General features: G+C 37.7%; 2 protein-coding genes across 2 annotated transcripts; both read left to right on the top strand.

Annotated features, from left to right (window-relative positions):
• Positions 1–1,958: 1,958 nt before the first annotated feature.
• Positions 1,959–10,065, top strand: LOC141332326 (arylamine N-acetyltransferase, pineal gland isozyme NAT-10-like). The gene is made up of 3 exons (XM_073837462.1): positions 1,959–2,092; positions 6,198–7,182; positions 9,099–10,065. Exon 3 carries the CDS (start codon positions 9,106–9,108, stop codon positions 9,970–9,972), a length of 867 nt encoding a protein of 288 aa, XP_073693563.1. The 5' UTR covers positions 1,959–2,092; positions 6,198–7,182; positions 9,099–9,105; the 3' UTR covers positions 9,973–10,065.
• Positions 10,066–12,766: 2,701 nt separating this feature from the next.
• On the top strand, positions 12,767–16,486 carry cnep1r1 (CTD nuclear envelope phosphatase 1 regulatory subunit 1). Its single transcript, XM_073837025.1, has 6 exons — positions 12,767–12,912; positions 15,061–15,132; positions 15,282–15,355; positions 15,450–15,559; positions 15,683–15,737; positions 15,841–16,486. The coding sequence occupies exons 1-6, from the start codon at positions 12,888–12,890 to the stop codon at positions 15,880–15,882; spliced, it is 378 nt and encodes a 125-aa protein (XP_073693126.1). The 5' UTR covers positions 12,767–12,887; the 3' UTR covers positions 15,883–16,486.
• The last annotated feature ends 20 nt before the right edge of the window (positions 16,487–16,506 follow it).

The raw sequence follows: 16,506 nt of genomic DNA, 5'->3' as shown, positions 1-16,506 counted from the left end.
TGATTTTTGGCATAAAAGAAAAATCGATAATTTTGACCAATACAATGTATTTTTGGCTATTGCTACAAATATACCTGTGCTGCTTAAGATTGGTTTTGTGGTCCAGGGTCACATATGGTGTGTAACTATATATTAATATACAACTCTGTAAAAAGACCACACCTCAACCAAATCTTATTTAACAAGAAAAAGTATTAAAACCCTGCTGTGGACATCACTTTCCTCTAAAACAGTGTCTAGTAGTACCTCGAAAGTAGCTGGAATTAAATAATAACTACTGACCATATCAAAAGAGTTGAAATTAAAAGTTCTGAGTAAGGAAAAGAAGAGTTTCATTCTGGCTTTAGTGGCATGGGGAATTCAGTTAGTGTCAGCTTGCTTCTATCCTTAAAATTCCATAGACAGCAGTTACAGCAACAAAGCTACAGAGCGGCTGATTGGGATGAACGCCAACTCATTTGAATGTCGCTCAACAAACGTAGGATGACATCAAGTGTACAGAAGGTTCAAATGCTCACTGATGCACCAGAAGGATGCATTAAGAGCCGGGGGGTGAAAACTTTTGAACATAATAGAGATGTGTACATTTTTTCTTATTTTGCCTAAATATCATTTTTTTACATTTAGTACTGCCCTTCAGAGGCTACAGAAGATAGTTTCCCAGAAGACAAAATAAGTTAAATTTAACCTGATCTTTAAATTCAAAAAGGTTTAACCCCCTGGCTCTTAATGCATGGTTTTTCCTACTGGAACATTTGAACCTTCTGTAAAACTTGCATATGAGTCCCTCAGTTGTCCTTAGTGTTATAAAATGGATCTCAAAATCATACAGTCATTGTTGGGAAGGGTTAAAATACACAAAAAAATGCTGGACAACCAAAGAATTTGTGGGACCTGGTTTTTCTGAAGAACAGTGTTCAGTTTAACTGTTCAGGACAAACAAGGGACTTATGAACAACTATCACTAAACAAAAAAACACAGCTGTTGATCATTCAGGTAACAACACAGTATTAAAAATCAAGGGGGTGTAAACTTTTGAACTGGGTCATTTTTATAAATTCAGCTATTATTTTCTCTTGTGGAGAATATGTAAACATCTTTCGTGTGAAATATCTTAGTCAGGTCAGTACTAAATAAAATGGTAAAATAATTAACATTTTGTAGATTCGGAAAGGAGGGTGTAACCGTTTGACCTCAACTGTAATATTGTATGTATATTATGTGTAAGATTTTAATTGATTCAGACTGATGTTTTTGATGTAGATGTATTTGTGAGTATAATCTATGATGGATAAGACCACAAAAATTATAAATCTACAAGGCATGTGGCCAGAAGATACCACTGAAAAAGTTTCAGTCTGATGCACATTATGTTGCACAGTCATCATAGTCTGCATGTGATTCCGTTGCAGTGTCCCACACTGTTAGACACAGGTATCAAGTAGGTACTGCTCTTTTTCTCATTTTATAAAGGTTTACACATATATCATGTTTTTGTTTGCACAGTAAGGACAGAACAGGTTGAACGAGCACTTGGTAATATGGTTGGAGTTGTAAGATGTCTAATTTGTTCAACAAATTTGAAGTAAACCTTAAACTGTTTATATATTGTGATGAAATGAACATCTGGGACATTATGCAAGGCTAAGAAACATTATGTATTCACAGTCTGTTCTAGTAGAGACATTAAACAGAAGACTGCGGATCATACTGTATCTGCCAAACTCATTTTAGGAACAGTCACAAGACAGTAAGCATGTTGTGTAATGGTCTGTAAATGAAGCAAAGAGATCAGAATTGCAACAAACACAGAACGTTGCCACAACGTAGCCAACCTTTTAGCAACGTTGTAACAACATGGCTAAAAGGTTGTTGGTTCTACGTTGTGTCCTCAGGTTGTTACCATGAATGGCAACATTGTGACGTTGTCACAATGTTGCCATTCTACCACGGTTCAGGGCCATCTCTGAAAGTTGTGCTTAGGCTGTCTGGACAACCACTGTAAGACATTTATTCGTCACTGTTCCGAATCCGAAGCGCTTTTTAAATTTGAACAGACAGTTGGGCCGTTAGTATTCTTCAAGCCAGTACGTGACTGCGGTCAGGCCAGCCTCCACTTTAAAAAACACGGTCATTCTAGCCGCCACGTTATTTTGTGTTGCGCGCATATACTACACGTTACGGTAATTGCGTGTAAAAACCCTAGATCAGAGGAAAAGCGATCTTTGGCTTTCATTTATTGAGCGAGTTTCTCAGTCAATAATGAATTAAAGAATGACATGATAAAGAATGAAAATAAATACATTTAAAAAAATATAATACAAATGTTTAAACAGTCTGATAATATGAAAATGGCTTCAACTGTTGAGGAAAATTAAATGTAGAATTTCCAAATAATATAAAATAACTGTCTGATTAAAAATAATACCAAAGCATTTCATAAACTTGCAAATAACCATTTTATCCGTAAATTCATGTCAGAACTGTCTGATGTCCTATTACAAAATAAAAGTCCTCCAAAATCCTATATTCTACCTTCTCAACTTCTGATTTTGGATAGCTTTAAAAAGGAAACTCCATGATTGCACAGACTAATTTCAATTCAGATTGACAGTTCACTACCCCAGTATGTCACTCAGCAAATTTCAGGACTATCTGATGTAGCATTATAAAATAAAAGTCCTCCAAAATCCCATATATGACCAGTTTTGTCTGTGATATTTGCATGGCTCTAAAAAGGAAACTCCCTGATTGCACAAACTAATTTCGATTCAGATTGACAGTTCAATACCCCAGAATGTCACTCAGCAAATGTCAGGAGTATCTGATTTAGCATTTCAAAATAAAAGCCCATCCAAATTTCTATATATGACAAATTTTGTCTGTGATTTTGGATAGCTCTATAAACGAAACTCCCTGATTGCACACACTAAATTCAATTCAGATTGACAGTTCATTACCCCAGGATGTTACTCAATTAGTTTCAGGACTATCTGATGTAGCATTACAAAATAAAAGCCCTCCAAAATTTTATATCCTAACTTCTCAACCTCTGATTTTGAAAAGCTCTAAAAAGGAAGCTCCCTGATTGCACAGACTAATTTCAGTTCAGAGTGACAGTTCATTACCCCAGGATGTTACTCAACCAGTTCCAGGACTATCTGATGTAACATTACAAAATAAAAGCCCTCCAAAATTTTATATCCTACCTTCTCAGCCTCTGATTTTGGATAGCTCTAAAAAGGAAGCTCTCTGATTGCACAGACTAATTTCAGTTCAGAGTGACAGTTCATTACCCCAGGATGTCATGCAGCCAGTTTTAGGATTATCTGATGTAGCATTACAAAATAAAAGCCCATCCAAATTTCTATATATGACTAATTTTGTCTGTGATTTTGAATAGCTCTAAAAAGGAAAGTCCCTGATTGCACAGACTAATTTCAATTCAGATTGACAATTAATTACCCCAGGATGTTACTCAACCAGTTTCAGGACTATCTGATGTAGCATTACAAAATAAAAGCCCTCCAAAATCCCATATATGACCAATTTTGTCTGTGATTTTGGATAGCTCTAAAAAGGAAGCTCCCTGATTGCACAGACTAATTCCAGTTCAGAGTGACAGTTCACTAACCCAGGATGTTACTCAACCAGTTTCAGGACTATCTGATGTAGCGTTACAAAATAAAAGCCCTCCAAAATCCTATATATGACCAATTTTCTCTGTGATTTTAGTTAGCTCTAAAAAGGAAACTTCCTGATTGCACAGACTAATTTCGATTCAGATTGACAATTCATTATTGTCATTAATTCATTATTATCATTCATATTTTTACAAAATAAAAGCTCTCCAAAATCCTATATTCTACCTTCTCAACTTCTGATTTTGGATAGCTTTAAAAAGGAAACTCCCTGATTGCACAGACTAATTTCAGTTCAGAGTGACAGTTCAATACCCCAGGATGTCATTTAGCAAATTTCAGGAGTATCTGATGTAGCATTACAAAATAAAGGCCCTCCAAAATACTATATATGACCCATTTTGTCTTTGATTTTGGATAGCAGGGTTGTGGAACTCAACAATTCCAATTCAAAGAAAGAAATGGAATTGGAATTCAACAACAATTACAGGAAATAGAGTTGGAATTGAATTGAAATTACAGGAAGTGTAATTCAATTCAGGGAAATTCCACTGAATTCCTTTTATTGCTGTTTCTGAGCATTTATTTGTGATTGCATTTAGAGACATACATCTGAACTTTATTTATGATGCTTTACAAATGCCATGTATGAAATAGAGTTGATCAAATGCAAGTAAATAAAAATGAGAACTGTACATTATGAATTAATAATTGAATGACAGTGATGATATGTTTCTGGATGTACTATAAATTCAATATATGATTACCACATAATATATGTCTCAACTCACAAAAAACGAGTCATGTTCATTCATGTATTTCATTCACTTTTTATTGCATCGAATTATCATCATTTCCTGAAATGTGGCATGTGAAATGATCATGCTTAACATACTAAACATACAGTACTTTGTATTTCTTTTACATGTTTGTTGTTTATGTGATTTACAATATTTAATTTACTATAAACTATTAAGCAAATCAAGTCAAATTATTTTATTTAGCAACTCAAGTGGCATTTATTTGAATTCAATTCTGTTTCCTGACATTCCAATCCAATTCCAATTCCATTCCAGGAAGTGAATTGGAATTTACCATTCATTCTCAGTTCAATTCATGAATGGCCCCAACCCTGTTGGATAGATCTAAAAAGGAAACTCCCTAATTGCACAGACTAATTTCACTTCAGAGTGACAGTTCACTACCCCAGGATGTCACTCAACCAGTTTCAGGACTATCTGATGTAGCATTACAAAATAGAAGCCCTCCAAAATACTATATATGACCAATTTTGTCTGTGATTTTGGATAGCTCTAAAAATAAGAAGGAAACTCCCTGATTGCACAGACTAATTTCAATTCAGATTGACAGTAAACTACACCAGGGTGTCACCGAGCCAGTTTCAGAAGATTCTGATGTAGCATTACAAAATAAAAGCCCTCCAAAATCCTATTTATGACCAATTTTGTTTTTGATTTCAGATAGCTCTAAAAAGGAAACTCCCTGTCTGAACAGTCCAATTTCAATCTGTCAATCTGAATTGAAATTAGTCTGTGCAATCAGGGAGTTTCCTTTTAAGAGCTATCCAAAATCACAGACAAAATTGATCATATATAGAAATTTGGATGGGCTTTTATTTTGTAATGCTACATCAGATACTCCTGAAGTTTGCTGAGTGATATCCTGGGGTATTGAACTGTCTCTCTGAACTGAAATTATTCTGTGCAATCAGGGAGGTTTCTTTTTAGATGTATCCAAAATCACAGACAAAATTGATCATATAGGGGAATTTGGAGGGCTTTTATTTTATAATGCTTCATCACATAATCCTTAAACTGGTTGAGTAACATCCTGGGGTAGTGAACTGTCAATCTGAATTGAAATTAGTCTGTGCAATCAGGGAGTTTCCTTTTTAAAGCTATCCAAAATCAGAAGTTGAGAAGGTAGAATATAGGATTTTGGAGGGCTTTTATTTTGTAATAGGACATCAGACAGTTCTGACATGAATTTACGGATAAAATGGTTATTTGCAAGTTTATGAAATGCTTATTTTATGACAGTTATTTTATATTATTTGGAAATTCTACATTTAATTTTCCTCAACAGTTGAAGTCATTTTCATATTATCAGACTGTTTAAACTTTTGTATTATATTTTTAAAATGTATTTATTTTCATTCTTTATCATGTCATTCTTTAATTCATTATTGACTGAGAAACTCACTCAATAACTGAAAGCCAAAGATCGCTTTTCCTCTGATCTAGGGTTTTTACACGAAATTACCGTAAAGTGTAGTATATGCGCGCAACACAAAATAACGTGGCGGCTAGAATGACCGTGTTTTTTAAAGTGGAGGCTGGCCTGACCGCAGTAGGACGTGAGTATTGCTTTTTGATATCTCTCAGATAAATATGTAAATATCCTAACAAATCCATTAATTTTCGTTTCGAGAGATTTTTTTTTTTGTTAATGGATGAACAGAATAGCTGATAATTCACGTACCGAGTGTTAGTTTCAGGTCGAGTTTGGTGTAATGCGAACTATATTTCTTTCAGTATTCAGATCATTGGTGTTTGGTGTTGACTTGTGCCTGCCTACTGGATTCTGCGTTTGCCTCTGCCATCTGGATTTGTTGATCTTTCTTGGACTGTTTTCTCCCTACCGCCTTGCCTGACTACGATCTCCTGTCCGCCGTATTCTCCCGTCCAAAGTCCGCCTTATCGGCCGGTGACCGCTGTTTCGTTGTTTTACTTTTGTTTAATAAACGTTCTCAGATGCCTTTGCTTTATTAGTAATTTAATATACTTAAACTAAATGACTTTGATATATTTACATACGTAATACTCTATATCGCATTTTCTCCAAATATAGCCCATACCTTTTGGTAACTCATCCTTGGTATGTATAAAATGTTTGGTTTGAAATAAAGTTTGATTATATGAATTTTGTATGGCATTTTTACTCAAAAGTTTTATTCAAAGTTTACACAAGCAGATGTTAAGTTAAAAAGATCAATATCAATGAACGACTTTTAATAATAAACAGTATGTAAAAGTATTACATACTCATCCTGTGTATATAACACGCAGGGGAAAAAAAGCTTTATTTATAAATAATCTGGCATGAAAAAATACATGTAGTAAAAACGTCGCCTTACGGTTGATGAATGTCGCCGAACAACGTTGCCACAGCCTTTTCGCGTCTTACATTTCCACGTTGTTACAACGTTGCGAGCACGTAAACGGCGACGTTGCCATTATAAAAATGGAACGTTGCACAGACGTCGCCACAACGTAAATGTGTTTGCTGGGTGGTTCCTGTATCTGTGACCAGTATAGGGCTATTCTGAGGAACAATCATATGAAGAGCAGTAGTAGCCTAATGAATGCTGTGTTTGTTCAAAGTCGTGGATTTTGCCCTGTGTTTATCATTCATTGTTAATTTATTACTCTGTGGTTCAAGGGCGTGTAATTCAATCTCATTTTGCATACATTCTTTCTAAGCATTGCTCTTCCTTCAGCTCTCGCTGGATTCATTACGGTAGGATATTTTTCAATTTTGAAAAATAATTTTCTTTACTGATTGTTGCATATTTAAGATGCTTTTTGTAATTGTGATGACTGAAATGTCCCAGTTAAGCTGAATTCACCCTGTTATGTCTCAGAACAGAACCTGTAAGGCAAATATATATATATTTGTTATATTTGTTTTTAACATATCCAAAATATGTAAAATGTCAAAAACATGAACTGATATTTGATGATGATATTTTTAAAACATATTTTCAATATATATTTACCTAAAATATCTAGATGTACAGGATTTAATTAATCTGTATTGTGAAATTGTATGTTAAGATTTTTTTTTAATGATCTTGCTCCTTGAAATATATTTTGACATGTAAAAAATTACATGTAATAGGCTAATAATATCAACAACAATAATAAATAATGTAATAGTAATAAAATATAGCTGCAAGCAGTGATTACGGGGGTTCAAGCGCTTTAAGGCATTTATGAAAAAAAAAACATTACATATTATTTATCAAGCCTGTAACAACCTAAATCAATTATTTAAAAAGGGTTTTGGGCAAATCTAGGTCATTTACCATAGAAATATGATGTTTTTTTTAACATTAATGACTATTATAGCGCCATCTGTCGCCCGATCACCCTAAAAATGTGCATGCTTGTTTAGAATCTCCTCTTGCATGTGCTCACCAAGTTTCATTAAGTTTTGAGTTTTCATTTTGGCTTTATAGGCTTTTGGGTATGTTTGGACAGGCCCCTTTTCTAAACGACCCCATTTTAGCTTCCAAAAGGGAAAAATTCAACATTTTTTGATAACTATTGAACTAGAGAGTCCAGAGAATTGCACTGCAGTGTTTTTTCCAAATTGATCGAAAAACCGGTTCTAGAGGCAAAGTTGTTTGGAATGACGAGGTCTATCGTATGATATGAATATCGTGCATATGTGTGAAAAAGAAAAACCTCGCAACATACAATCGTTTAAGTCTTCGGAAAATACGATATTGCCCCCCCCCCCCACCCCCCAGAGGCCGATTTCTTTCAAATTTCTCACAGACCTTTGGGGCCATGAGTCAAAAAGGCTCCACCGTTCATTTCATTCCGATCGACCTCTGTTAATTTTGTCTAATAGGTCCTTAAATTTCATCGGCCTATGGCATTGGCAGCCGTGTTTACGCAAATTTTCTTACTCCTCTTGTGGCACTTTAGACCCTTTGGACCAAGACCATGCATACAGATTTTCATGTCCATAGGACAAACGGGTGTGTATGCCCATTTTTATGTTTTTTTTTTTCCTCTTATAGTGCCACGAAGTATCCAAGATCCGCAACTTTTTTCATGTGACCTCAGATTCTACATACTGGTTGTGAGTTTATCTCATCCCGTTCAAAAGTTATAGCCATTTTAGTAAAAGTGGCCCTGCCCCTTTCAAACGTTTTGGCGTCCCTTTGTGATGGAGAGTCGAAAGTTCAACCCTTTTTTTGATAATTATTGATATTTATTGTCCAGAGAATCTTCCTGCACAGGTTTGTTCTCAGTAACTTAGGGTTTGGACTGCCCATTCAGTTTTACATGGAGATTGCTGGTCCTTGGCAACAATAGGGTTTCAGCACTACACGCTTGAACACCTAATAATGTATTTCCTTTAGCCGCACTAGTTAACATACTTTATTTTTTGTTATATGCGTATCTTCCTCTGTTCATATGTTTCATCTGCTCCCACATGCTTTGATTTTCTTAAATCTTTCTTTTTTTGTTCTCCTTGGCTGCAGTTTTCCTGTACTTTAAGCAAGTATTATTTTTTAGTAACATACATGAATATGCTTTATTAAATTGTAAATCCTGAAATTGTATATTTTATATATATATTACAACAATGTATAATGACTACACGATTTATGTTAAAACTTTGTACATTGTTGCTTGTAGGGATAAAATGGACCTGAAAGAGTACTTGAACAGGATTGGGTTTACAGGCCAATATGACAAAGCCGACCTGCACAATTTCTTCACCATCCACAAGCTGCATGTTATGAATATTCCATTTGAGAACCTCAGCATCCACTCTGGCGAAAGAAACTCAATGGACCTGCAGATCATCTATGACAAAATAGTCAAGAGCAATCGGGGAGGCTGGTGTTGTGAAAACAACCTCTTGTTCTCATGGGTCCTGAAGGAGATGGGATACAAATTCACCATACTAGGCGCCAAAGTGTTCAACTCACAAGAACAGGAGTTCCTCCCCACGGACTCTCATCTCATCAATCTGGTGGAGATTGATGGGAAGCAGTACATTGCAGATGTGAGCTTTGGAGTGTCGTGTCAAATTTGGCATCCCTTAGAGCTGATCTCAGGTAAAGACCAGCTACAGCCACCAGGCGTTTTCCGCCTCATAAATAATGGGATGAAGTGGCTTTTGGAGAAGACCGGAAGGAAGCAATTGGTCCAAGATAAGGCCTTTGCTAATTCCAGCCTCGTTGACAAACGCCTCACCAAAACATTATACTCCTTCCTATTAACACCCCGTGATGCAAATCATTTCTGGGAGATGTCAGATATCCTGCAGACCAGTCCAGAATCTCTGTTCATGCTCAAATCCATTTGCTCCCTTCAGACGGCCACAGGCTACAGAGCACTGATTGGTTGGACGTACAGTGAGGTCACATTCAAAGAAGACTCAGACTCGGTGTACATGAAGGAAATCCCAGACTGTGAGATGAAGGCTTTACTGAAGGAGAAGTTTAACCTGGTGTTAGCTAATAAATTTACACCCAAAAATAACAAAGCTAATTATTGCATCTAGTACTCGGCAACTCTACTCATCTAATACTTTTTGTAATCAGTGTGTTTTGTTTTATTATTAAGATTAAAAATGTACTTTGGAAATGCTCTCAGTCATTTATGTTTTATCTTTCTTTTATTGTTTTGTTATCACTGTCTATATTTCATCATTTTTAAATATATATGTGGCCCTGGACCACAAAATTAAGTAGCATGGGTATATTTGTTGCAATAGCCAACAATACATTATGGGTCAAAATTATCAAATTTTCTTTTATGCCAAAAATCATTAGGATATTAAGTAAAGATCATGTGCCATAAAGATATTTTGTAAATTTCCTACCATAAATATATAAAAACTTAATTTTTGATTAATAATATGCATTGCTTGTCACGTTAGGTGTGCTGAGAGATGAGGTCAGGGTCCAAAATGCAGGGAAGGTAATTTTAATTAAACAATAAACAAACAAACAAAAGGCAAACACGGCACAACACGACTTGAAAATACAAAGTAAACAGAACTAAAACATGAGCAAGGAAAACAGAGATCAGGAGCGTGAGAAACATACATACGAAGACAATGCAGCCCTGATCATGACAGTACCCCCTCCCCACGGAACGGCTTCCAGACGTTCCACAAGTCTGGAGGGAGGAGGAACGGGGAAGGCGAATCAGGGCGAGGGATGGCGGGCCAGGTCCGTGCAGCGGAGAACCGTGAGTGGACCCTGCCGCCAGAGGAACATCCGCGATCACCGCCGCGTCAGGAACAGAGGGCGCGGTCACCGCCGCGTCCGGAACAGAGAGCGCGGTCACCGGCGCGGCGGGAACAGAGAGCGCGGTCACCGCCGCGTCCGGAACAGAGGGCGCGGTCAGGGCCGCGTCAGGAACAGAGAGCGCGGTCACCTCCGCGTCAGGAACAGAGAGCGCGGTCACCTCCGCGTCAGGAACAGAGAGCGCGGTCACCGCCGCGTCAGGAACAGATATAGCGGTCGCCGCTGCATCAGGAACCAAGATAGCGGTCGCCGCGTCAGGAACAGAGATAGCGGTCGCCGCCGCATCAGGAACCAAGATAGCGGTCGCCGCCGCATCAGGAACAGAGACAGCGGTCGCCGCCGCATCAGGAACCAAGATAGCGGTCGCCGCCGCATCGGGAACAGAGATAGCGGTCGCCGCCGCGTCAGGAACAGAGATAGCGGTCGCCGCCACTTCAGGCACGGAGATAGCGGACGCCGCCGCGTCAGGAACGGAGATAGCGGACACCGCCGCGTCAGACACGGAGATAGCGGACACCGCCGCGTCAGGCACGGAGATAGCATTCACTGCCGCGTCAGGAACCGAGATCGCGGACACCGCCGCGTCAGGAACAGAGGGCGCGGTCACCGCCGCGTCAGGAACAGAGGGCGCAGTCACCGCCGCGTCAGGAACAGAGGGCGCGGTCACCGCCGCGTCAGGAACAGAGGGCGCGGTCACCGCCGCGTCCGGCACAGAGAGCGCTGTAACCGCCGCGTCCGGAACAGAGGGCACGGTCACCGCCGCATCAGGAACAGGGATAGCGGACGCCGCCGCCTCGGGGACAACACTAGCGGACGCCGCCGCCTCGGGGACAACACTAGCGGACGCCGCCGCCGTCTGGGGAACATTAACAGCGGACGCCGCCGCGTCGGGAACAGAGATAGTTGTCTCCGGCGCGTCAGGAGCAGTCACCGCCGCGGCAGGAACGGTCTGTCACGTTAGGTGTGCTGAGAGATGAGGTCAGGGTCCAAAATGCAGGGAAGGTAATTTTAATTAAACAATAAACAAACAAACAAAAGGCAAACACGGCACAACCCGACTTGAAAATACAAAGTAAACAGAACTAAAACATGAGCAAGGAAAACAGAGATCAGGAGCGTGAGAAACATACATATGAAGACAATGCAGCCCTGATCATGACATTGCTAAGGCGATTTTCTCAATATTCTGATTTTTGCTATTTTTACTATCTTAACAAACTATACATCAGCGGTGGAAATCTTATTTATTCAGCTTTGAGATTATTTATAAATCTCAGTTTACAAAAATTGCCCCTTTTGACTGGTTTCGTGGTCCAGGGTCACATATGTTATAGGCTGTTAAACCGATGTCTTCATTTTAAGGTTACCAATGTCAGAGGATGATCTGGAGCAATAATTTTGATTCGTACTTGTCAGATGAAATCAGACTACATTGAGGAGGACACAAATTACCTGATAATCTGGTCTCCAGCTTCCTGCTTTTTCATTGCATTTTCCCGCCTCACTATGGTAATACATGATAAAAAGGTAACTGTTTGAATATCAGACCAAATTTGATATTTAATGATGGAGAGAGGACTAAAAAAGTGAGAGATAAAACAGAATCCAGAAACCTGCAAATGTTTTTGAGCAAAGTCATCAATTTTACCTGTTTGTATAGAATAATTTCTATAATAGTCATAATAATAATTTGTTTATAATAGTCAGGGGCAAAAAAACTAACCAACAAATAAATAAATAATTCCTCATGTTGATCTCACAACATGACATGCAGTGTAAAAAATTCTACCTACCTTAAGTCCAGCTGCGTTAGTTTTTAAGTATAATCAAATTGGCTGTTATTTCAACTCCTTTTTTGGATTCTGAAATGTCAATATAGCCATTGTAACAAGAAATGTAAACACAGTCTTGAGAGCTTTGGAATTTATGAAGCCGTCTGATTACTGAATATACTGAAAGAAGAGTAAACAACTAAACTTCGAAGCATCTAATAAATAAACAAATAAACACACAAAATATAAATTGACATGTTTCTTTAAGATGACGCCCTCCTCTCTAGGAGCCAATGAGAATAGAGCTTCCGCGATTGGCTGGTGCACGCTGACGGCAGTTGCGTGTGTTTGCAGGCCTAAACTCAGCGGCTACAGCACTTGGGGGAAAAGCAATGAATTCATTAGAACAAGCCGAAGGTATTTTTCAATAGATCAATTATCCGTTTAGTGTACTCATCTCAAAGTGTCATATCCAAATATTAGCGCAGCGTCCATTTGTTTGTTATGGCAAGTTAGATGAATAATGTTGACACCGGGCTGCTTAGCATCTAAGCTAAGATTCTAATACCCTTCAGCTGTTAAAAGCGTTGTTTATTTTGCTGACATAATGCAGCAAGTTCATGAACGTAAATCCCGAATGACAAGGAATGCGGCTCTTCTGCCATTGTAAAACCCGGGTCTTGTCTTTTAAACCTCGTGCTGGCCAATCAAAATGCCATCAAATCACACTGATGTGTAATACATGCAAAATTGTGTACATTTTCTACAAAATGCAAAAGCTGTCTGTGCATTGATATGCCTGGTACAGCTGATGTGTCTGGCCCATAAACTCAGTCAATGTAATTGAGTCTCAAATCAGTGTATTTGGCCATCTATATGTTTAGCTTTTCCTCATTATACATTTTTCAGAGTGAAACATAGCCGAATAGTGTCTCAAAGGAGTAATTCGTCGCTGACAGTGTGGTCTTTTGATAAAACTGGGCTGTTTATACAGTAGAAAGGCGAAATGTTTTTGAATGGGGTGCTACATGATTAAAGAAAACAGAGAAAATGGTTATAACGTTCTCGTTTGCTAGAAATGTTGGAAACTCTAACACCCATAATGCACTGGGCTCGATCTGACTTTCCGTGGTCGGGAATACAAAAATGCGGAAGTACGGTTTGTAGTTTTAATAAAAGCCCTGCAGCTGTCAAAATAAATTGGGCGGTCTATGTACAGTCTACTTGGGGAAAAATACACATTGATCATTTACAGTTGAGGTCAAAATGTTAATTATTTTACCAAAATAAGAAGGATGTAATTTTTTTATTTTGTACTGACTTGATTAAGATATTTTACATAAAAGACGTTTACATATAGTCCACAAAAGAACATAATAGTTGAATATATAAATTTATAAAAATGACCCTGTTCAAAAGTTTATATATGCTTGATTTCTAATACTGTTTCTTACCTGAATGATCCACAGGTGTTTTTTTGTTTGTTTGTTTGTTTGTTTAGTGATAGCTGTTCACGAGTCCCTTGTTTGCAGTTAAACTGCCTGCTGTTCTTCAGAAAAATCCTTTAAGTCCCACAAATTCTTTGGGTTTTTTCAGCATTTTTTTTTTTTGTATTTTAACCCTTTCCAACAATGACTGTATGATTTTGAGATCCATTTTTTCACACTTAGGACAACTGAGGGACTCATATGCAACTATTACAGAAGATTCAAACGCTCACTGATGCTTCAGAAGGAAAAACGATCCATTAAGAGCCAGGGGTGTAAACTGCCCTTCATTTAGTACTGCCCTTCAGAAGCTACAGAAGATACTTACATGTTTCCCAGAAGATAAAATAAGTTAAATTTACCCTGATCTTCAAGTTTAAATAGTTTTCACCCCCCGCCCTTTAATGCATGGTTTTCCTTCTGAGTGTTTGAACCTTCTGTGAGAGTTGCATATGAGTCCCTCAGTTGTCCTCAGTGTGAAAAGATGCATCTCAAAATCATACAGTCATTGTTGGAAAGAGTTCAAATACACAAAAATGCTGAAAAATCAAAGAATTTGTGGGACCTGAAGGATTTCTCTGAAGAACAGCCGGCAGTTTAACTGTTCAGGACAAACTGATCACAAAATCACTTAACCAAAAAAACAAAACAAAAAAAAAACAGCTGTGGGTCATTCAGGTAACAACACAGTATTAAGAATCAAGTGTATGTAAACTTTTAAACGATTATTTTTTATAAATTCAACTATTGTTTTCTCTTGTGGAAACTATATTAACATCTTTTATGTGAAATATCTTATTCAGGTCAGTATTAAATAAAAAATAACATGCATTATGTTTGATCCCTTTTATTTTGGTAAAATAATTAACATTTTGTGGATTCTGCAAGGTGTATGTAAACTTTTGACCTCAACTGTATATGTACTAACAAAATTGTAATAATACAAAGCTATCTTACAGCATTGAAGTGGTTCAATTCTTTATAAATTAAAACTGTAAAATGTGTTCAAATTAGAAGATAGATGTTGCTTACCTAACTCTCAGTCCTGTGCTAATACAGTTGTGTTGTTCCTCCGCAGACCTGAAGGCTTTTGAGAGAAGGTTAACAGAGTATGTGTCTTGTTTGCAGCCGGCTACAGGTCGTTGGCGCAGTAAGTCAGTCCAGCTTGTCTGATCAAATCTCTATTGAATCTGTTTCAGTATCTGTACATGCTTATATTAATCAACAAGGACTGAAATTAAGCATATTTAGCCTGACATTGCCTCATTTTAATTCATGAATTCTGTCTTCTTTTTGCAGTGATTCTAATCGTGGTGTCTGTATGCACAGCCACAGGCGCCTGGAACTGGCTGATAGATCCAGATACTCAAAAAGTATGTGAAATTAAGAGGTGACAGATTGTCAAATGCTGCATTCTGCTTATTTGCCCTTATGGTTCTATGTCTGTCATGCCCTCTCTTTACACAGGTTTCTTTCTTCTCATCTTTATGGAATCATCCATTTTTCACTATCAGCTGTGTGACACTGATTGGCCTTTTCTTTGCTGGAATACACAAACGAGTTGTTGCACCATCTATGTATCCTTTTTAATACAGGAAATTTGTACTGTCTTCATTGTATTTAGCCAATCTGTTGACTGTTAACAATTACAAAACTTCAGATGATCACTGACTACCAAATCTCTCCTTAACCACTTGCAGTATTGCAGCACGCTGCCGGACAGTACTAGCAGAATATAACATGTCCTGTGATGATGTGAGTACTTGTGTCCCTTTGTGATCTCTCAGTTTCACTGCTTTAAGATTCCAGTATAACTTTTCTTGTGCAAACATTTGTATTTTTCCTTCTTGCATACTAGACGGGGAAACTAATCCTGAAACCACGGCCTCATATCCAATAGCACCTTGAAGAGACAGAAGTGGGGACTATTTCACATCAACATATTAATCATAAAGATTGCACATAGGCCTGAAAGCCAGGAGATTACCCAAAGTGTGTGAGGGTCAACCTCCCAAATAGGACTCTAACTTCCTTCTGCAATTTATGAAGAAACAGTGGGAGCTCAAAAGAAAATGCCCAACATTGTTTCTGCTATTTTTAAATAACATCCTTATATTTCTGTTGGAGAATTTGAGTTTTATTTGATTGTGGATTTTGATATCCTCATTTGTAAAGCTGTTGTCATATTTTAGATGCATACGGTGTATGTATTTTTAAGTAAATTGCTGAACACATAATAAATATTACAGTGTAGATATTTGTTCACCTGACTTTTACATATGTAGGCAACATTTGTGGAATGTTTATGCCTATGACATGATGCGCTGCTTTTTGTTGTTTTTAAAAGTACTTTTATGCGACCAAAGGCTGCACTAGTAAAGGGAAACAGGCAAATGCATCTTTAATGAGTGTCATGGTTGGCTGAGATTTTATTTACTTTAACAAAGTCTACAAGAAAATCTTTAAATGAGCTGTGTTGGCAATAATAAAAGTTGTTTGTTGTACAGTGTTTGTTGCTGTTATT

This window comes from Garra rufa, chromosome 3 (genome assembly GCF_049309525.1).
Source record: "Garra rufa chromosome 3, GarRuf1.0, whole genome shotgun sequence".
Taxonomy (NCBI): Eukaryota; Metazoa; Chordata; class Actinopteri; order Cypriniformes; family Cyprinidae; genus Garra; species Garra rufa.
The sequence above is the reverse complement of the archived record's forward strand: the minus strand, read 5'-3'. Positions and strand labels throughout refer to the sequence as shown.

Coding starts and splice junctions, on each gene's coding strand:
- cnep1r1 (XM_073837025.1), top strand. CDS start 12,888: ATGAATTCATTAGAACAAGCCGAAG. Junction 15,356..15,449: donor TAGATCCAGATACTCAAAAA/GTATGTGAAATT, acceptor CTCTTTACACAG/GTTTCTTTCTTCTCATCTTT. Junction 15,738..15,840: donor ATAACATGTCCTGTGATGAT/GTGAGTACTTGT, acceptor CTTGCATACTAG/ACGGGGAAACTAATCCTGAA.
- LOC141332326 (XM_073837462.1), top strand. CDS start 9,106: ATGGACCTGAAAGAGTACTTGAACAGGATTGGGTTTACAGGCCAATAT.